At 38.8% G+C, this 23,552-nt stretch overlaps 1 protein-coding gene across 1 annotated transcript in view; it reads right to left on the bottom strand.

Moving 5' to 3' along the window:
- The window catches only part of LOC128658283 (sodium channel protein type 2 subunit alpha-like), a 380,151-nt gene that overhangs the window by 120,039 nt on the left and 236,560 nt on the right, over positions 1-23,552 (bottom strand). The window contains exon 23 of the mRNA XM_053712819.1: positions 17,625-17,900. Within this exon, the coding sequence (XP_053568794.1) occupies positions 17,625-17,900 (276 nt within the window). The remainder of the gene's footprint in view (positions 1-17,624; positions 17,901-23,552) is intronic.

Here is a 23,552-nt window from a genome sequence, read left to right as displayed (position 1 = left end):
TTTTTTTTTTCAATTAATCATTGCTGGTCACCTTGGTAGCACTTCCACAATGTGTGTGCTAGGTTGCAAATAGTCTTTTTGTGGTTCACCCCATCATCAGAACAACAAGAGTGAAAAGAACAAACAATCATTTAAACAAACAAAAAAAAAAAAACGGCCAGGTAAAGTGCCTGTACATTGCAGTCTATGGGGAATATGTTATCATTTGAAATATATATGTATATGCTTATATACAGTACATATATAACATGTGGAGATAGGTGCACTCCCACTAACAAGCTTCATATGCCAGGGTGCTAAGAGTAGTAGATAGAGCTGAAGGACGAAGCACTCTCTGGTCTTATCAAGTGTACAACACAATTTTATTTACAGTGACGTTTCGGGGTGTTCACCCCTTCATCAGACCATTTAAACCAAATCTGATCCCTCCCCCAACACAAAAAATCCGCCAAAACGGTTGCCATGGTGATACAAACTATGCAAGATCAAACAATATAAAAAAACATAGTATCCACATTGATAACATGAAACATTGCAATACCAATTGTTTCTTAAGTGAGCGTAGCTAAAGTGGTAATCCTAATAATATCCCTAACCTGAAACATGTGCGTGTGTCTAAGAAAATTGCACCCAGTAAAAATCACTACAATGGGACATATTGTATACAAGATATAAGATATGTTTTTGCATTGTCTGATACATGGAAGACAGCAGCCATAGTATATAAGTTATCAGATTGTGCTGTTGATGCTTACCGTTACTGTTTCAAAGGCTGATCATGTTTTTAGTGGAATCTGTCACATATGGCATGTATTACAATCAAGCCATGACAGTGTAAAAATTGGCTCAGCTTGGCCCCACCCATATGGGGAGTGTATTAATGTGTCATAGACATTACAGTGTTTAACTTGCATATTATACAACTAATTGTGTCATGGTCCTAGCAATAGTATGTCCCTATGGCATAAAGGGTGGAATACTAAGAAATAATAATCTAGCGGGACAATTCTAACAGATAAAAGTGTTGGTATAGCATATGATATATACATAGTACATTTGCTATGTAACAGTTGAGAAAATTAAAACAAATTTTATGTTGCTATTTTAACAAAAATAAATGACGACAAAAAATGATCAAAAGTTAACAACTAGGAACTACCAAAATTAGTCAAAGACAAAATGAGTCAGGCTGATTATTTAAATTCAGACATATCAGATGTCAGGTGCCTACAGACAAATGTACCTATGGCATAGTTAGCAAGAAATTAAGCTAAAAATATTCTGTTGTACGGGCAAAAAGATAGGATCTCACAGGTATAGATCCTATGTATATCTATGAATCAAATGTGAAAGTTGAACAAATTTTATGTTGCTATTTCAACACTAAAAATGCATTTTACATTTTTAAATGTGATGTTGCTATTTCAACACCAAAAAGAAATGTCGGCAAACAATAATCAAAAGTTAGCAACTAAGACCTAACAAAAATTAGCCACACACAAAATGAGTCAGGCTAATTATTGCCTACAGCCCTAAGACACTTGTATCTATGGCATAGTTAGCAAGAAATTAAACTTGAAGTATCCTGTTGTACGAGCCAAAAGACAGGATCTCACAGGTATAGATCCTATGTATGGGTCAAAATGGGAACCCCGAGGGGAACCGTGAGCGGGGTGCGCTAAAAATAAAATTAAGTAAATCGTGACTATGCACCAACCATGAAACTTAGTGTAAACGGATGGAGCTGGATCTTAAAGTGCGATCAGATGTGCTGGCGGCAAAGCTCCTCTGGTCCTCAGAGTGAAGATATCTGTAAATTAAAAGTAGAAAAGAGGGCGCCACATAGCGTGATACTGTTGACTTAAAGCAGTATAGATGACTCTTATTCGATCCTTCCTGCAAAGGTGTTCAATCTTCTTACCTACCACAGTCTTTGACACACTAACCGCACAGACGCTCATCCATTTCCAATCAAGCAACGCAGAGTACCACCTGTGTACAGCTAACCTGAGGCCACCCAGTGTGCTAACCACTGAGAGTGTTAGTCTGCCTGTCAGCACCGGTTACAATACGGTGCATACATCTTCGGTAAGCCTACAATATTAGTCATCTATACTGCTTTGAGTCAACAGTATCACGCTAGGTGGCGCCCTCTTTTCTACTTTTAATAGATCCTATGTATATCTATGGAACAACTGATGGTCCATTGTATCCAAGGCAATGTTAAGGACTCAAGTATCTATACATTACGCTAGTAAAGTACAACAACATATGGCAGTGGGTTGAACATATTGTGATAATGTTCCAACCTAATATAAGGCCTAGACCACTAGTTTATATAAAGCAATGCCAATCGATACTTGCTTTTAGTCCCCTAGGCTATACAGTGTCCAACTTATGTATTCAGCGAGCCTCAACTTGCAATAAATGTTTATTTCTATCACCACCACGAATCAGTGACGGAACGTGATCAATCAGCTGAAATCTTAAGTCTTTTACCGTATGTTCTTTATGTGCAAAATGTCTCGCTACAGGTTGGTCACTGTCTTATTTTTCTATGGCCATACGGATAGCACTCTGATGGTTCACCATCCTCTTCTTTATGTCGTCCGAGGTCTTGCCCACATAGAACAGTCCACAAATACAGCTCAACATATAAACCACATAGGGAGTTGTGCATGTTAAGTAGTGTTGTATAAGAAACCTTTTATTGGTATGTGAGTGCCTGAAACTGGTCCCTTGAACCATGGAGTGACAGGTGACACAGCTGGGGCATCTGTACGACCCTTTCTTGGTGGATTCGAGCCAAATCTGTTTTGTATAGCAGTGTTGTGGGTCTGTTAGCACTAGTAGGTCACGTAAGCTCTTCCCACGTTTAAAACCTACCCTTGGTGGTCTGTGTTCCTGGTATGGCAGTGATGGATCATAAGGAGACCAACAGGAACTCAATACTACATGCTAATAGCAGACACCCAAGATCACTGGTAAAAATAATACTGAGATCACAGATGCTAAGGGTGGTGAGAAACAATTCCTCTGACCAACACAAAATGGTACAGATACAGAGAATGGAAGAAAAAATTGCCGCATGAGGATATAGGAATGAAGACATCCTAACAGCTAAAATGGAGGCCACACAGGTGACACAAAAGGACCTCATGACAACAATTAAAGTGCAGGATGACACAGAGGATTAACTTTATTACCACCTATACACAGCAGCTAAGGAATATGGCTAAGATATTGGCCCAAGAATGGCACATTATACAGAGTGATCCATCACTGCCATACCAGGAACACAGACCACCAAGGGTAGGTTTTAAACGTGGGAAGAGCTTACGTGATCTACTAGCACTAACAGACCCACAACACTGCTATACAAAACAGACTTGGCTCAAATCCATCAAGAAAGGGTCATACAGATGCCCCAGCTGTGCCACCTGTCACTCCATGACTTAAGGGACCAGTTTCAGACAGCCACATACCAATAAAAGGTATCCTATACAACACTACTTAACATGCACAACTCTGTATGTGGTTTATATGTTGAGCTGTATTTGTGGACTGTTCTATGTGGGCAAGACCTCGGACAACATAAAGAAGAGGATGGGGAGAACTTCCGTGCAGCGGCCATGACTGGTCGCAGCTTTGAGTTCTGCTACAGCTCTGATGAGTTAGCTTAATATAATCACTTTTCAAGATGCCGCCTGGTTTGGAATTCTAAATAAATTAAACAAGTTAATCATCCTCTATCTGCTGATATTAAATTCACTTCACTAGCTGCCTGCAACAGAGCACTGGAGCTTTTCGTACCAACCCCCCAGCAGATTGCCTATGGGCCTCTGCTGTATCACAACACCAAGAGTGCGTTGCACTACCTGCTCAATTGTAAGCTTCACAATATACACTAAAAGTTCAGACGGAGATACCAGCATTAACCCTACCTTATCTCTTCTAAATAGTACCATGGAGGGGATTTACGTAGCACTGGAGACAATGCTAGAGGACTTTGAAGCACAACTCCGTGAACGGAACGATAGGCTCACCACCCACCAAGAATCAAGTCCCCAGACAAGTTACTCGAGTGAATACAGATGGGACCGCATTGCAATGCTCTCAGGCGAGGATAATGAGATCACGCCTAGCCAACAACTGGTAGCCATTTGCGATGATCCTTCCGTTTGGGACAAATACAGTGAACTGGAGCTACAGGGGACAACTACCAAGGAGCAGAACTCGACCTTCCAGTCACAGTGGACCGCAGGGAAAGGAGATGCAATGTGTGCTTTTCCTACTATTGCCCATGGGGGGAGCAGCCGGGCTCCTTGGACAGGTACTGATCAATTGCAAGGAGCGAGCGGCAGGGGTCTCATCTGTTATTCCCATAGAACTATCGAGGTACCCTAACATCAAGCTTTCCCTAGATTACTCCTTGTTTTGTTACCGCACGGACTGGGGATATTATGCTCAAGTCCTGTGGTTTCCTGAGCCACAGGAAAGCTGGATTGGTCTCAGATAGTCTAACGATAGGCTCTTCTACATAACCTATGCAGTGGATATTAAACTCCTTCGGAATGGTGTGGGGTGATGTATTGTTCTGCCGATTCATGCCTACGGGCTTGTAGTGAACGGTATACTCTGGGCTTACTGCTGATGTGTGCTGAGTAAGATAGTTTTAACGGGATAGTTGACTCTATAATAGCTATGGTGCCTGAAATAATGTAATTTTATTATGCAAAACCCAATGCAGCTTAGGTCTGTCAGCAGAAATGTATATAATTGTTTCTACCCACTATATACAATATCACGGTAGATATTAACTTTAAAGGTCTACTTGTTTTCTCGGATGTCTTTATGTTTTTCCTTAAGCATGTTTCATAGACGTGAGCATCACGTGCTTGAGTGTATTTCATTGATCCCTGAGAGTTCTACCAATTTAGTTAGGGGGCCAATAAATAGCAAGTCGAAAATTGTGTAGAAAAGATATGTGCTGATCCCAAAGTATTCTTACAGATGCTTGCTCATAACTATCTATGGATATTTACCTCCTACAGGGGACAGCACTTGTACTAAAGATCTGGCTGACGGGGGTGGCCCTTTAATTCATAGTTTGATAATACTGGTCCCTAGTGTATGGCAGTTTACTCTCCATAGTTAGTCATCCAATTTTATTTGGCAGAGGCTCTGTTTATTTTCTGTTTGTTGGTTCAATTTTACTTATACTGTACAGTTTGCACTAGTTATGTACTCCTAATCCATGATGTTGAGGATAGCAACCTTCCTTTGTCAGAGCTATACTAATCAATAACCTGTTCAGTTTACTCACAACAGTCTTCCTATAATATTACTTTATTACACATATCCCTATAGAGTTCCACTATGCAAGATGAGGCCCAAAAGTGGCCAATTATGTTTTCTGAGGGAATTTAAAACTCTAACTACAATTAAATAAAAAACACATAGAGTTCCGCCTAAGGTGAATTTTAATATCTCAGACAATACTTTATGTGTATGCAATCCTGTATGTATTTGTTTATCACTTTGTACATCTTTATCTTGTGTGACCTGTTTCTATGCGCTGTATAAGCGCTGTATAAATCCAGCAGATGTCACTGTACCTATGTCTGTCATGTAATCACTTTTGACCTCAACAAAAGCATTGTTAAAAAAAAAAAAAAAAAGAAGAGGATGGCGAACCATCGGAGTGCCATCCATACGGCCATGGAAAAAGGAGACAGCGACCAACTTGTAGCGAGACATTTTGCACATAAAGAACATACAGTAAAAGACTTAAGATTTTAGCTGATTGATCACGTTCCGCCACTGATTTGTGGTAGTGATAGAAATAAACGTTTATTGCAAGTTGAGGCTTGCTGGATACATAAGTTAGACACTGTACAGCCTAGGGGACTAAACGCAAGTATCGATTGGCAATGCTTTTTGTAAACTATTTGTCTAGGCCTTAAATTATTAGGTCGGAACATTATCACAATATGTTCAACCCACTGCCATATGTTGTTGTACTGTACTAGCGTAATGTATAGCTACTTGAGTCCTTAACATTGTCTTGGATACAATGGACCATCAATTGATCCATAGATATACATAGGATCTATACCTGTGAGATCCTGTCTTTTGGTGCGTACAACAGGATACTTCAAGTTTAATTTCCATAGAAACAAGTGTCTTAGGGCTGTAGGCACCTGACATCTGTTATGTTTGAATAATTAGCCTGACTAATTTTGTTTGTGGCTAATTTTTGTTAGGTCTTAGTTGCTAACTTTTGATCATTGTTTGATGGCATTTATTTTTGGTGTTGAAATAGCAACAGAAAATTTAATAATTGAACATGTATTTTTGGTGTTGAAATAGCAACATCAAATTTGTTCTCATTTTTCAACTTTCACATTTGATTCATAGATATACATAGGATCTATACCTGTGAGATCCTATCTTTTGGCCCATACAACAGGATATTTTTAGCTTAATTTCTTGCTAACTATGCCATAGGGCTGTAGGCACCTGACATCTGATATGTCTGAATTTAAGTAATCAGCCTGACTCATTTTGTCTTTGACTAATTTTAGTAATTCCGAGTTGTTAACTTTTGATCATTTTTTGTTGCCATTTATTTTTGTTGAAATAGCAACATAACATTTATTTTTGGTGTTGAAATAGCAACATACAATTTGTTTTCATTTTCTCAACTTTTACATAGCAAATGTACTATGTATATATCATATGCTATGCCAACACTTCTATCTGTTAAAATTTTATAGGATGATCTAACTTTGGTTTTATTTCTGTTTTTTGATCTTTGAGCCTAATTGAGCCAGTCGTTATCTTGTGGCTCTATCATCGATGTGCCAAATATCTAGCGTGCCTCTGTATTGTCCCATAGTTCTCATTTCTTAGTAATCCACTCTTTATGCCATAGGGTCATACTATTGCTAGGACAATGACTCAATTAGTCGTATGATATGCAAGTTAAACACCGTAATGTCTATGACACATTAATACACGCCCCATATGGGTGGGGCCAAGCTGACCCGATTCTTACACTGTCATGGCATGATTGTAATACATGCCGTATGTTACAGATGCCAATTAAAACATGATCAGCCTTTGAAACAATAACGGTAAGCATCAACAGCACAATCTGATAATCTATATACTATGGCTGCTGTCTTCCATGTATCAGACAGTGCAAAAACATATCTTATATCTCGCATGCAATATGTCTGATTTTAGTGATTTTTACTGGGTGCAATTTTCTTAGACACACGCACATGTTTCAGATTCAGGATATTATTAGCATTATCACTTTAGCTACGCTCACTTAAGAAACAATCGGTATTGCAATGTTTCATGTTATCAATGTGGATACTATCGGCTAGATTACGAATCTTGCGTTAGGCTTAAAAAGCAGCGTTGGCCAGTCCCAACGCTGCTTTTTAACGCCCGCTGGTATTACAAGTCTTGAAGGTACAGGTGTACCGCTCACTTTTTTGGCCAGACTTTCAATGGGACTTGCATAGCGCCGGTATTATGAGTCTGCCAAAAAGTGAGCGCTAGACAAGCCTGTCAAGATTGGTACCGCATTTAAAAGTCAGTAGTTAAGAGTTTTACACTACAACGCCGTAGCATAAAACTCTTAACTAAAGTGCTAAAAAGTACACTAACACCCATAAACTAACTATTAACCCCTAAACCGAGACCAACCCTACATCGCAAACACTTTAAAAAAAATTAACCCATAATCTGCCGAACCGGACATCGCCACCACTATAATAAATATATTAACCCCTAAACCGCCGCACTCCCGCCTCGCAAACACTAGTTAAATTTTATTAACCTCTAATCTGCTGTCCATAACATCGCCGACACCTACCTACATTTATTAACCCCTAATCTGCCGCCCCCAACGTTGCCACCACTGTATTAAACCCTAAGATAGCTACAATATAACTAATAGTTACATTGTATCTAGCTTAGGGTTTATTTTTATTTTACAGGCAAGTTTGTATTTATTTTAACTAGGTAGAATAGTAACTATTTAATAACTTCATAGTTAAAATAAATACAAAAGTACCTGTAAAATAAAACCTAACCTAAGTTACAATTACACCTAACACTACCACTATAATTAAATTATTTCCCTAAATTAAATAAAATTATCTAAGGTACAAAAAATAATAAACAAATTACAAGATTATTAAACTAACAAAATAAAACCTAACCTAAGTTACAATTACACCTAACACTACCACTATAATTAAATTATTTCCCTAAATTAAATAAAATTATCTAAGGTACAAAAAAAACAACAATTAATTACAGAAAATAATAAACAAATTACAAGATTATTAAACTAACAAAATAAAAAAGCCCCCCAAAATAAAAAAAAGCCCTACCCTACACTAAATTACAAATAGCCTTTAAAAGGGTCTTTTGCTGGGCATTGCCCCAAAGTAATCAGCTCTTTTACCTGTAAAATAAAATACCAATCCCCCCCAACATTAAAAGCCACCACCCACACAACCAACCCTACTCTAAAACCCACCCAATCCCCCCTTAAAAAACCTAACACTAACCCCCTGAAGATCATCCTACCGGGAGACGTCTTCATCCAATTGAGCAGAAGTGGTCCTCCAGACGGGCAAAAGTCTTCATCTAGATGGCATCTTCTATCTTCATCCATCCGGCGCGGAGCGGGTCCATCTTCAAGACATCCGAAGCGGAGCATCCTCTTCTTTCCATGGCTATGACTGAATGAAGGTTCCTTTAAATGACGTCATCCAAGATGGCATCCCCTCAATTCCGATTGGCTGATAGAATTCTATCAGCCAATAGGAATTAAGGTAGAAAAAATACTATTGGCTGATGCAATCAGCCAATAGGATTGAGCCTGCATTCTATTGGCTGATTGGAACAGCCAATAGAATGCCAGCTCAATCCTATTGGCTGATTGCATCCGCCAATAGGATTGAACTTCAATCCTATCGGCTGATTGCATCAGCCAATAGGATTTTTTCTACCTTAATTCCAATTGGCTGATAGAATTCTATCAGCCAATTGGAATTGAAGGGACACCATCTTGGATGACGTAATTTAAAGGAACCTTCATAGCCGTGGAAAGAAGAGGATGCTCTATGTCGGGGGTCTTGAAGATGGACCCGCTCCATGCCGGATGAAGATAGAAGATGACGTCTGGATGAAGACTTCTGCCTGTCTGGAGGACCACTTCTGCCTGGTCGGATGAAGACGTCTCCCGGTAGGGTGATCTTCAGGGGGTTAGTGTTAGTTTTTTTAAAGGGGTATTGGGTGGGTTTTAGAGTAGTGTTGGTTGTGTGGGTGGTGGGTTTTAATGTTGGGGGGGATCTGTAGTTTTTTTTACAGGTAAAAGAGCTGATTACTTTGGGGCAATGCCCCGCAAAAGGCCCTTTTAAGGGCTATTTGTAATTTAGTGTAGGGTAGGGCTTTTTATTTTGGGGGGGGGGATTTTTTATTTTGTTAGCAGGATTAGATCAGGTGTAATTAGTTTAAAAATCTTGTAATTTGTTTAGTACTTTCTGTAATTTAGTGGGGGGTTTTTGTACTTTAGATAATTTTATTTAATTTAGGGAATTAATTTAATTATAGTGGTAGTGTTAGGTGTAATTGTAACTTAGGTTAGGTTTTATTTTACAGGTACTTTTGTATTTATTTTAGCTAGGTAGTTATTAAATAGTTAATAACTATTTAATAACTATTGTACCTAGTTAAAATAAATACAAACTTGCCTGTAAAATAAAAATAAACCCTAAGCTAGATACAATGTAACTATTAGTTATATTGTAGCTAGCCTAGGGTTTATTTTACAGGAAAATATTTAGTTTTAAATAGGAATAATTTAGTTAATGATAGTAATTTTATTTAGATTTATTTAAATAATATTTAACTTAGGGGGTGTTAGGGTTAGACTTAGGTTTAGGGGTTAATAACTTTAATATAGTGGCGGCGACGTTAGGGGCGGCAGATTAGGGGTTAATAAGTGTAGGTAGGTTGCGGCGACATTGGGGGCGGCAGATTAGGGGTTAATAAATATAATGTAGGTGTCGGCGATGTTGGGGGCAGCAGATTAGGGGTTCTTAAGTATAATGTAGGTGGCGAAGGTGTCCGGAGCGGCAGATTAGGGGTTAATAATATAATGTAGGTGTTGGCGGCAGATTAGGGGTTAATAAGTGTAAGATTAGGGGTGTTTAGACTCGGGGTTCATGCTAGGGTGTTAGGTGTAGACATAAATGTATTTTCCCCATAGGAATCAATGGGGCTGCGTTAGGAGCTTTACGCTGCTTTTTTGCAGGTGTTCGATTTTTTTTCAGCCAGCTCTCCCCCATTGATTCCTATGGGGAAATCGTGCATGAGCACGTTCAGCCAGCTCACCGCTACCGTAAGCAGCGCTGGTATTGAAGTGAGATGTGGAGCAAAATTTTGCTCTACGATCACTTTTTTTGCGGTTAACGCTGGGTTTGTAAAAACCCGTAATAACAGCGTTGTCTGTAAGTGAGCGGTGAGCATAAACTGCTCGTTAGCACCGCATAGCCACTAACCCAAAACTCGTAATCTAGGTGTTAAAATTGATAAAATTGTGTTGTACACTTGATAAGACCAGAGAGTGCTTCGTCATTCAGCTCTATCTACTACTCTTAGCACCCTGGCATATAAAGCTTGTTAGTGGGAGTGCACCTATCTCCACATGTTATATATGTAATGTATATAAGCATATAAATATATATTTCAAATGATAACATAGTCCCCATAGACTGCAATGTACAGGCACTTTTCCTGGACGTTTTTTTCTAACAATTCATACCCACTTACTTTAACCCCTGATAACTGCTTTCAAAAAGTTAGAAATGCTACATATATTTTATAACTAAAAAAAACAATACTCTTTATTTTGCGGGGGAAACTGGGAACATTTACTTAAATTAACCAAAGGTCTGACCGTTAAATTAGTGCTCCACTTGTAATCTAGCCCTTAGTGTTTAATGCCCCTTAATGCGCCTTTGGCTTTAGGTTGAGGAGGCTTTGAAAGCAAGTCCCATAGAAGTCTATGGTGAAAGGGAGTTAGCACGGCTCATGCGCTAACATTTTTTTATTTTTTTTAAATAACGTTTATGTAAATAGTATCGTTTCATAACAAACAAACGGCTAAATTGCGAGTTTTGTGGTATGGCTATAAATGCCTGTAACGCAACATCCATTCCGCACTAAAAAAAATGACGTTTGAGTGCGGGATTTTCCATAGCACTGTATTACGGTTGTGTGGTTCGGCTAAAATGCTTGCATTACAGCCTATACTGACACGATCCATACCGCCATCTGAGAGCAGTAGTTATGGGTTTTGTGTAACAAAAATGTATCACAAAACTCACAACTAAACTGTTACAAAGTACACCAACACCAATAAACTACCTATTAACCCCTAAACCGCCACCCTCCCGCATCGCAAATACTATATTAAATTTATTAACCCCTAATCTGCCGCCCACCCACATAACGACTATTAAATAAACCTATTAACCCCTAATCCGCTGCCCCCGACATCGCTGACACTAAATAAACCTATTTACCCCTAAATCACCGCCCCCCCACATCACCAACACCCCTAAACATCCAGCCCCCCACATTGTAACTACTAAACTAAACCTATTAACACCTTAACCTCCAGCCCCCCACATTGTAGCTACTAAACTAAACCTATTAACCCCTAAAACGCTGGGCCCCCACATCTCAAAACACTATATTAATTTATTAACCTCTAAACCTAACACCCCCCTAACTTTAAATTAAAATTACAATATAACCATCTTAAAATAAATAAAAAATTACCTGTGAAATTAAAAAAAAGTAAGTTTAAACTATAAATTAACTTAAGATAACTATTCTATTAAAATAAAAAATACTTATTAAAAATTCAAAATGACAAATTTAAAAAAAACTAACACTACGAAAAAATTAAAAAAAATCTAAAATTACAAAAAATAATAAACACCAAATTATGAAAAATAAAAAACTCTAAGATTACAAAAAATAATAAACAAAATTGTCAAAAATAAAAACAATTACACCTAATCTAATAGCCCTATAAAAATAAAAAAAGTTCCCCCCAATGAAAAAACACCCCCTAACTTACAATAAACTTCCAATAGCCCTTAAAAGGGCCTTTTGTAGGGCATTGCCCTAAGTTAAACAACTCTTTTACCTAGAAAAAAAATACAAAGTCCCCCCAACAGTAAAACGCACCACCCAACCAACCCCCAAAATAAAAAACCTAAGTCTAAAGAAAGACTATACTACCCATTGCTAAAGGGGCATTTGTATGGGCATTGCTCTTTTGTACTGCCCCTAAAAGGGTATTGATCTCTTTTACACTGCCCAAAAAACCCTAATCTAAAAAAAAAGCCACCCCAAAAAATTAAAAAAAAAACTAACACTAACCCCATAAAATCTACTCACGGTTCCTGAAGTCTGGAGAAGTCTTCATCCAGGCGGCGACACCTTCATCCATCTCGGGGACGTCTTCTATCTTCATCCCGGTGGCACGAAACGGAGCTATCCTGGACGGCGAAGACATCCTGCGAGGAACGTCCTCTTAATACGGTCACTGCCATACACTGAAGTTGAATGCAAGGTAGCCATTTCAAAATGGCGTACCTTGCATTCCTATTGGCTGATTTGATTCTTCAAATTCAAATCAGCCAATAGGATTAGAGCTTCTGAAATCCTACTGGCTTTTCAAAACAGCCAATAGGATGAGAGCTACTGAAATCCTATTGGCTTATTTGAATTTAAAGAATCAAGTTAGCCAATAGGAATGCAAGGTATGCCATTTTTAAACAGCTGCCTTACATTCCACTTTAGTGTACGACATTGACTGTATGAAGAGGTTGCTCGGCGCAGGATGTCTTCGACATCCAGGATAGCTCCGCGACGTACTGCCAGAAGATGTCCCCAAATGAATGTAGGTGTCGCCACCTGCATGAAAACTTCTCGCCGCCTGGATGAAGATGGATGTCCGGACTTCAGGAACCGTGAGTGGATTTTATGGGGTTAGTGATAGGGTTTTTTTTTTTTTTTTTTGGGGTGTTTTTTTTTTTTTTAGATTAGGGTTTTTTGGGCAGTGTATAAGAGCTGAATGCCCTTTTTTAGGATTTTTTAGACTTAGGTTTTTTATTTTGGGGGTTGGTTGGGTGGGGGGTTTTACTGTTTGGGGGACTTTTATTTTTTTTCTATTTTTTATTTTTTTTCTAGGTAAAAGAGATCTTTAACTTAGGGCAATGTCCTGCAAAAGGCCCCTTTAAGGGCTATTGGTAGTTTATTGAAGATTATGGGGTGTTTTTATTTTGGGGGTGCTTTTTTATTTTTATAGGGATATTAGATTAGGTGTAATTGTTTTTAATTTTGATAATATCGTTTATTATTTTTTGTAATCTTAGAGTTTTTTATTTTTTTCATATTTTAGTGTTTATTATTTTTTGTTATCTTTTTCGTAAAAAGATAAAAAAAATTCTTTTAATTTGTAATTTAGGTTTTCAATTTTTTCATAGTGTTAGGTATTTTTTTAATTTGTAATTTAGGATTTTTGATTGATTGATATATTTTTTTATTTATTAGAATAGTTATGTTAGGTTAATTTATATTTTAACGGGACAGTATACACTCATTTTTATACAACTGCATGTAATAGACACTACTATAAAGAATAAGATGCACAGATACCAATATAAAAATCCAGTATACAACTGTTTAAAAACTTACTTAGAAGCTCTCAGTTTAGCTTTGTTGAAAAGGTAGCTGGAAAGCCCACTGCAAGTGGGAAATAAGACACTTTCCCCCCCTCCCCCTTCTTTTGCATATGAAAAGACCCTTTACACAAACAGGAGCAAGCTGGAGAAGGTAGCTGATGGTATTCACATAAAACTTTGGGGCTTGGTTAGGAGTCTGAAAATCAGAGCAATGTTATTTAAAAATAAGCAAAACTAAACATTTTTTTCATGGACTATATAAATAGATCATCTACAAAACATTTATGCAAAGAAAACATGAGTGTATAATGTCCCTTTAAACTTAGTTTTTTTATTTCACAGGTAAGTTTTATTTATTTAAAGATAGTGATATTTTAATTTTAATTTAAAGTTAGGGGGGTGTTAGGTTTAGGAGTTAATAGTTTAATTTAGTGTTTTGCGATGTGGGGAGCGGCGGTTTAGGGGTTAATAGTTTTAGTTTAGTAGTTACAATGTCGTGGAGCTGTGGATTAGGGTTAATAACTTTATTTAGGTGTCTGCAATGTCGGGGCGGCGGATTAGGGGTTAATCAATTTATTTAGGTGTCAGCGATGTCGGAGGGCAGCGGATTAGGGGTAAATAAATTGTATTAGTGTCAGCGATGTTGGGGAGCGGCAAAATAGGGTTAATAACTTTTAGTAGTGTCAGCGATGTTGGGGGTGGCGAATTAGGGGTGTTTAGACTAGGGAGTTGTGTTAGGTTTAAACGTAACTTTCTTTTCCCCATAGACATCAATGAGGTTGCATTGCGGAAATCTCCATTCCGCGATTGCAGGTGTTAGGTTTTTTTCTAACACTTTCTCCTCATTGATGTCTATGGGGTAAAGCATGCACAAGAACATAAACTCAGCCCTTGGCTTTTGTGCGCTATGGAGCTTAACGCACCATACCGCACAGCACAAGGAGGCTTTTCAGTACCTCGTAATGGCAGCGCTATGGAAAGTGCAATAATGCAATTTTGTTGGCATTATTTTTGCACCCTGTTTAACGCAAAATTTGTAATCAAGGTGATAATATATTAAACACGAGATGAGATTGAGAACTCGCAGGTTCTTATTGTACAATTCAACAAAAATAATTTAATACTTGGTGAGGCTTTCGTGTATTATTTGTAAACACAATCAAATTGCTGAAATCTAGTATATGGGGGGGAGGAAAGGGTAAGGGATAGGGAGGGTTGATGAAAATGAAGTACTAAAAGAAAACGCTGGGGAGTTGTTAAGAATGTTGAGGAGGATGAGTTCACTCAGTGGCTGTGACATTAGGTTTCCACAGCGTATTAAATCTTGTTCCCCAGTCGGCTTAAACAAGCTCAAAAAGATCTTATTTATTTAGTGAGTAGAAAATACTATTTTCCATGGTGTAGATGTATGCCATTAAAGTAGTTAAGGATCTTGGACCAACTAGGTGGTGAAGTGTCTTTCCAAGCTTTGGCTATAGTTGCTTTTGACTGTAGCAAATAGGTAGATGCAAAGATAAGAGTGGTGTTTAGGAAGAGTATGTGTGACGATGTGAAGGAGGGCAAGGGCGGGTATTTTAGGTAAGGGAATGCCTATTTTGGATAGCGTAAGAAAGCAGGTGTTCCATAATGGTCTTATTTTGGGGCAATCCCACCAAATATGTATAGTGTCAGCGATGTGTCCACAGTTGTGCCAACACATGGGAGAAGCCGTATTGTAAATTTTGGGTAGTCGCGTAGGGATGTAATACCAGTGCATTAATACTTTGTGGTATGTTTCCATCAAGGTGATGCAGTGAATAGCATTCTTGGTGAGTGTTATGGTATGCTGCCATAATTGGGAGGGGATGGTGGTGTTCAAGTAAGTCTCCCATCATTGAAAGTGGGGGATTTGGCTGTATAGTTTGTATCTCTAGTTAAGGTGTAATATGTGGAGAGGGGCTTGCAAAGCCTTTTACTCTGTTTCCAAGTTGTTTCCCAGGTAGTGAGAGGGTGAGATGATCCAGGTCTAAATCCCTAGCTAACCAAGAAACTTTTTAGTCTGGCAAACTCAAATTTCATATAGTGTGGAATGATAGCATCTTCCCTTATCTCTTCTAGTGTACGAAAGCGAGCTTGTGGAGGGGGTATCCAAAGAGACAGTTTGGACACCTAGCTGGGCCCATTTATGCCTGTGTGTTTCTGGGAGCCCTGTAAGTAAGCTTGCTAAAGAAGTGATCAGTAAAGGATGCGGGGCTATGTGGGTGCGGTGTCTAATTTTATCCCACACCAAGAGGCATTCCTGAATTATTGTATTCGTTATGTCAATTGATCTGCGACAGTGTGGAGGAGTCCAGATTAGGTCTTGTAAGTGTATGTGATGGGATAAGGAGGCTTGCTCAATAGTTTTCCATTTACTTAGAGAGCTAAGTGCTCCCCATTGGGATATATATGTAAGCATGGGCCCTTCATAGTATCTAACTATGAAGGGAGAGGCTAGGCCAACTCACCTTATAGGATTTTGTAAAATGTTGTGTGCTACTCTGCACTAACATTTTACTTTTAACTTGTAAAACCAGAGCAAAAATAGGAGTGCTGTTGATTTAACTTGCGTTTTGTTAATGCTCATTATGAGGTATACAAGCTGGAAAATGAATAGGATAGATTGAGCAATTCTCCCATCATAAGAAAGAAAGTAACAAATCTTGACATGATGTTTGACACTGAACCTTCACTGAAACATCAGCCATCAATCACAACCCAGGCCTCATTCTTTTATGTAAAGGCTATAGCTAGGTGGAAGCATCAGGCTTCCAGAGAGTATCTTCACACCCTTATTGTTGACATAATGTCTGAACCATTGCAGTGCACTTTATTAGGATTTCCCAGAAATGCTCCACCAACACCCTCATTTGTTACAAAATGCAGAATCAAGGCTGCTAACTGGTCATTCAAAAAACACATGACGCCAATACTACATTCTCTAGACTAGTTATCATTAAAATGGTGCATACTATTCAAGAACAGCCTGTTATCATACAGAGCACTGCATGATATGTGCCCCAGCTATTGAAATGCCCTTTGTCTCAACATTCATTCTTTAATCAGTAATACTGTAGTCTGTAAACTAAATGTGCCCAACAGTTCACTAAAAATATGATATGCAAGTTTTTAGCCATGGCACTTATCTCTATGGAAATATCTTCCCAGCAGAATAAACAAGGTTAAAATCTTGTATATATTTAAATATATAAGATCGACCTGTTACAAAAACCTTTTGAGACCAATGTTCGAATCCATGGGTGTGAGTTCATTGTTATCTATATGGTTTACATGAACTAGCACTCCCCTGTTGTGAAAAGCTAATACAAATCATGTGATAAAGGGGCTGCCTTTAGTGACTTAGAAACAGGCAGAAATGTAGAGGCTTAAAGGTTATAAAGTATATTAATATAACCATGTTTTTATGCAAATCTTGGGAATGGGTAATAAAGGGATTATATATCTTTTTAAACAATAAAAATCTTTGCGTTGACTGTCACTTTAAAATGAATGTGAATATAAATTAATAATGGACTGTAATTTTATTTTTATTAAAACAGGATTATACTGAAATTAATTATTTTTTGTCACACAGAATGCTGAAACTGGTGAAGCTGAAGAAATTGAAAAGCTCTCTTAGTAAATTTGATTTCCTGAGACAGAAGGACATGCTGAAAAATAGTTGACAACCCTTTAGTATGCACATTGTACACTAGAGGTCACTAAAGAGCTGGATTTAAAGTTTATTTTAGGAATACACATTTATTGGAAATAAAATATACTAAATTTCTACAGTTGTAATAAATTACTTACCACTTGAAGCAAAGCAAGGTATCCCGCTGCAACATTATCAAAATTAACTGGAACATTTCTCCATCGTGCAGATACATTTGATAATGCGTTACAATCGGTTATATTTTTTACATCTGAGATACTAAATCGTATTCCCGTTGTGAAATTGATGCACTCGTAGAACTTGCCGGCAAGTAGGTTTACGCCCATGATACTGAAAATTAGCCAGAAAATAAGGCAAACAAGTAGCACATTCATAATAGATGGAATAGCTCCAAGAAGGGCATTCACAACCACCTGTATGTCAGACAAAACAATTATTAGCCTTTGACACACAAATAATCTACAGTAAAATGTACTTAATATTTGTTTAAAACAATTAAGTAATACATTAGATTACATAAACTTCAGTGATGGTTGGAAAGGCAGCTCCATGCATACAGTTCGTCACTAGATTATTTAAAGGGACATAAAACAAGTTGGGACAGAGACAAAATATAATAATAAGTACTTTAATTACTTTACCTGCAAATGTATACTGCAGCGCCTCGCCCTTAACCCTATACTTTAAGTTTCCGAATTGTACAGCTCTAACTCCCCCACACATTTTCTTCGATGGCTGTATCTATATCTATTGTTGCTTTGGTAGAATGCAAAAGTGTACAGTATTTATCTGCTGGACCATGCCTAGAAGCTGTGAACTTGAAATACAATGCCTGTATCTAAACACTGATAAGGGGGATGGCGCAGACTACTCCAGACAGCATGGCTATGCAATTAATTTTGCTTATTTTTGAAAATTATTTTAAAATACTTGCCAGCAATTTTTAAACAATTATTTTATGCAAACCCTTTTTAGGATATGCACAGATCTCAACATGTTTTATGACACTTTAAAGGGAAAACAAAATGTATGCTTACCTGATAAATTTCTTTGTTTCTGTATATGGAGAGTCCACAATGTCATCAATTACTGGTGGGAATATCACTACTGGCCAGCAGGAGGAGGCAAAAAGCACAAGAGCAAAGCTGTTAAGTGTCACTCCCCTACCCATAATCCCTAGTCATTCGACCCAAGGGAAATGGAAAAAGAAAAGTTGTAAAGGTGCCTGAGGTTTAGTCAAAAAATAACTGTCTTAAATTAAGGGTGGGGTTGTGGACTCTCTATATCCAGAAAGAAAGAAATTTATAAGGTAAGCATACATTTTGGAGAGTCCACAACGTCATCAATTACTAGTGCGAACCAATACCAAAGCTAGAGGACACAGATAACTAGGGAGGGAGAACAAGACAGGCAGACCTAAACAGAAGGCACCACCACTTGAAAAACTCTTCTCCCAAAAGAAACGTCAGCCAAGGCAAAAGCATCAAATTTGTAAAATATGGTAAAAGTACGCAGAGAGTTGCAGCCTTGCAAAGCTGTTTCACAGAAGCTTCATTATTGAAAGCCCAAGAAGATGAGACAGCCCTCGTGGAATGAGCTGTATTTCTCTCATAAGCCAAACAAATTATACTTCTCAACCAGAGGGAAAGAGAAGTAGCAGTAGCCTTCTGACCTATATGCTTTCCAAAGAAACAAACAAAAAGGGCAGAGGACTTGCAAAGTTCAGTAGTCTCCTGAAGGAGAAATGTAGAGCACGCACAACATCTAAAAAAGATTAGGACATAGAGAAGGAACAACAATCTCCTGATTAATATTTCTATCCGAAAACACTTTAAGAAGAAAACCCAACTTAGAACAAAGAACCACCCTATCAGCATGAACAATAAGGTAAGTAAAAACACACTTCAAAGCCGAGAGTTCTGAGACTCTCCGAGCAGAAGAGATAGCAATAAGAAACAAAACCTTCCATGATAACAACATAATGTCTATGGAATGCAATGCCTCAAGCGAAGCCTGCTGCAAAACGTAAAGAACAAGGTTAAGGCTCCACGGAGAAGCAACAGATTTAAACACAGGCCTGATTCTGACCAGGGCCTGACAAAAAGATTAAACGTCTGGCACAACCGCCAGACACTTGTGTAACAAAAAATATAATGCAGAAATCTGACCCTTCAGAGAACTGACTGACAATCCTATCTCCAGACCTTCCTGGAGAAAAGACACAATCCTAGGAATCCTGACCCTACTCCAAGAGTAGCGTTTGGATTCACACCAATAAAGGTACTTACGCCATACCCTATGGTAAATTATCCTAGTAACAGACTTGCAAGTCTGGATCATGGTCTCAATGACCGACTCAGAAAAGCCAGAACTAAGTGTTCAATCTCCAAGCGGTCAGCTTCAGAGAAATGATTTGGATGAAGGAATGGACCCTGAAATAGAAGGTCCTTTCTCAGAGACAACCTCCAAGGTGGAAGAGATGACATCTTCACTAGGTCTGCTTACCAGATCCTGGGTCATGCAGGAGCTATTAGAATTACCAATTCTCTCTTCTATTTAATACGAGAAATGATTCGTGAAAGGAGAGCAAACAGAGGAAACAGGTATGCTAGACTGAAAACCCAAGGAACCACCAGAGCATCTATCAGAGCAGCCTGCGGATCTCTTGACCTTGAACCATACCTAGTAATCTTGGCATTCTGCCGAGACACCATCAGATCAAACTCCGGCATCCCCCATTTGAGGGTTAACCTGGTGAACTCCTCCGGATGGAGAACCCACTCTCCGGGAAGAAATGTCTGTCTGCTCAGGAAATTTGCTTCTGGAATGTGGATGGCAGATAGATAAGAGTTGTGAGCTTCCCCCCACAAAATAATCCGAACCACCTCCTTCATGGCTAAAGAACTCTGAGTTTCTCTCTGGTGGTTGAGGTAAGCCACTGAGGTAAAGTAGTCAGACTGTAACTTGATAAACTAGGCTAAGGACAACAAAGGCCAAGCCATCAGAGAATTGAAATTTGCTCTTAACTCCAATATGTTTATGGAGAGAGCAGATTCCTCCAGAGTCCATAGTCCCTGCACCCTAAACGAGTACCAGTAGGCTGGTGTTCGTGGTCACAATCACCCAGAAAAAATCTCCGGAAGCATATTCCCTGAGACAGATGCTCCTGAGAAGGCCACCACAGGAGAGAATCTCTTGTCGACTGCCTAGATCTATCCTCTGCGACAGATCCAAATGGACTCCATTCCATTGTCTGAGCATGCATAACTGCAGAGATTTTAAATGGAATCAAGCAAAGGCAATGATGTCCATGGAAGCGACCATCAGACCAATTATCTTCATATCTTGAGCCACTGATGGTCGAACAGTAGATGGCAGAGAGAGACATGAGGAAAGAATATGAATTTTCTGACCTCTGTTAGAAAATTTTCATAGATAGGGAATCTAATATGGTCCCTAAAAAAAACTACCCTTGTAGCTGGAAAAGGGAACTCTTTCCAGAATCACTGTCAAGAGAGCCTCCACCAACTGAAAGTGTTTGTCTATAAAAGCAAATCTCAGGAACTGAAAATGATCCCTGTGAATGGGAACATTAGGATACGTATCCTTTAGGTCTATGGTCATCATGAACTGACTATCTCGGACCAAAAGAAGAATGGAACGAATAATTTTCTTTTGAAGGATGGTACGCTGAGCAACTTGTTGAGACACTTAAGGTCTAGAATGGGAATAGAACCCTAGGCCCTGTTCCCTTACTGGAACTGGAACTAACACACTGGACAACAGATAAATTAGAGAGGTGGAATCTGCCCCTGGGAGGGAAAATTTAGAATACAATTTAGTAACCCTGAGATATTATGTCCACAGTCCAAGGAACTGGGACATCTTGTGTCCATGCCTGATAAAATAGAGAAAAAACTGCCCCCATTTGATCTGATCCCGGACTAGGGGCAAACCCTTTATGCTAATTTAGACTCAGCTGCAGGTTCCCTTTAATGCTTCCCCTTGTTTCAAAACTGATTGGGTTATCAAGAAGACTTTCCTTTGAAGTTAGGAAAGGAACTAAAAATACTCTGACATCCTATAGGTCTGGACTTCTTAACTAGTGGTAGAAAAGACCCTTTTACACCCGTAATGCCAGAAATTATTTCTGCCAGACCAGGCCCAAACAAGGTCTTACCCTTGTAAGGAAACGTCAAAAGATTGGAAAAAGAGGAAACCTCAGCTGAGCAAGATTTTAGCCGCAACAACTTGAAACAGCTTGAGAGCACCCATTCAAAGTGCAAGAAGCTGCAGCTGGTTTCAAACTAAAAACCTTCCGCTTGCTAGACAGCTAAGCTAACCATCAGGCTACTAGAGCCGGTTGCGGGCTAAGACCGGGAGGCCAGATATCTTGACTCCCAGTCTAATAACGTGCATGGTAGCATCAGGTATAAAGGAATTGGCTAGTTTGAGAGCCTTAATCCTGTCTTGGATCTCCTACAAAGGAGTTTCTACCCAAATTAATTCAGACAAGGCAGATTGCCAAAAATACATCTTCAAATAAGCCTCCAGCTTTTGTCCATGGAATCCTTAAAAGAGTTGCTATCCTCTTTATGGATCGTAGCTCTCTCGGCCAGAGTAGAAATGGCCCTTTATACTTTAGGCACCGTGCGCCTTGACAGGAAACATCTTTTTTAAAGACGGGAGACTGGCTTCTCCCATTCCTGTGAAATAATCTACAATGCACGGCCTGGAGCAAAAAACACTTCCACAGAGGAAGGAACATCTTTAGGGTTGACAACGACAATAGTTTTGGAGTCGTCCAAAGTAGCTAATACCTCGTTTAGTAATACACAAAGGTATTCAATCTAGATTCTGAAGTTTACCTTTTCAGTATCAGATGAAGGAATTATATCATCCGAATCTGAGATTTCACCCTCAAAGATTACCAAGGTAACAAGCTATGAAGGAGAAGATGGAACAAACACCTTACACTCTGAAAAATCTTAAAATTTCGTCTTGCGCTACCCCAGCATGGGAAAAGCAAATAAAGCCGCAGATATCGCCGAAGAAATCTGTGCTGCAATATCTGATGGCACATAAACTCCTCCAGGAGGCTGAGAAGAAATGCAGAGCACTATATGTGTAGCCATTAAGGCTTGGAACATTTGAAACAGGCATGAGGCTCAGAAACAAAAAGAAAATCTTTATTCTTTTTTTTTTTTTTAAATCTTATATAAACATGAGGGACAGAATTGCCTAGTAAAACTATTAGGGCCTCAGGACACGATAAACATTTATTCATAGAAACAGACTCCTGTTCCCAGATCTTTTCTAGACCAATAAATATGCACTTTCACTTTAAATATTCAATGATCGTTTTTACTAAGATCTCTATAGTAAATAATGCAAAACTGTACTTTAAGCAAAGTTTTCTTCCAGGTTGAAGAAAAAATAACTACACACTTAGACGATAAAAGATCTGGTAAAAAACAAGTCTTTTGACACTCAGAGATGGCAGAAAATAACGCTGCTCCGTTCTCAGTCGGATAAGGAGGCGGGGTCACAAGATTGGGCTCAGAATCAGGTGAAAATGACACTGCTGTCAGTCAGATCAGCAAAGAAATGAAGTGTGCAGCTAGAATTAACAGCGCGCTTAATTTTCCCACCAGCCAAATAATTTTAACATAAATGACAGTCAGCTCAATCTGCTAAAGAACGATCTAGCCCCTACACATACAAGTAACAAACTCACCCAGTGATTTCCGGATCTCCCACTCCCCAAACTGGTCACTTACCACAGTACTACAGTGGGATTTTGCATAACTGCAGTTTAGTGGAAAAAATAACTAGGGAAAAATAAAAGTGCTAATAACTTGGGGGTGGAGCATGGCTGTGCAGGAGAATGGCCGTGTTCGTGTAGTGCTCCTGAGCTGCAGGCTGACCAAATGCATAAAAAGTCCGCACAGAGACCTATAATTTGAAGTACATGGAACCTACGAGCAGAGGGGACAAGTAAGAATTAGCATCGGACCTTGCCGGCGATACCACCTATACCTATATATGTTTTACAAGAGGGGGCC

This window comes from Bombina bombina, chromosome 1 (genome assembly GCF_027579735.1).
Source record: "Bombina bombina isolate aBomBom1 chromosome 1, aBomBom1.pri, whole genome shotgun sequence".
NCBI lineage: Eukaryota > Metazoa > Chordata > Amphibia > Anura > Bombinatoridae > Bombina > Bombina bombina.
The sequence above is the reverse complement of the archived record's forward strand: the minus strand, read 5'-3'. Positions and strand labels throughout refer to the sequence as shown.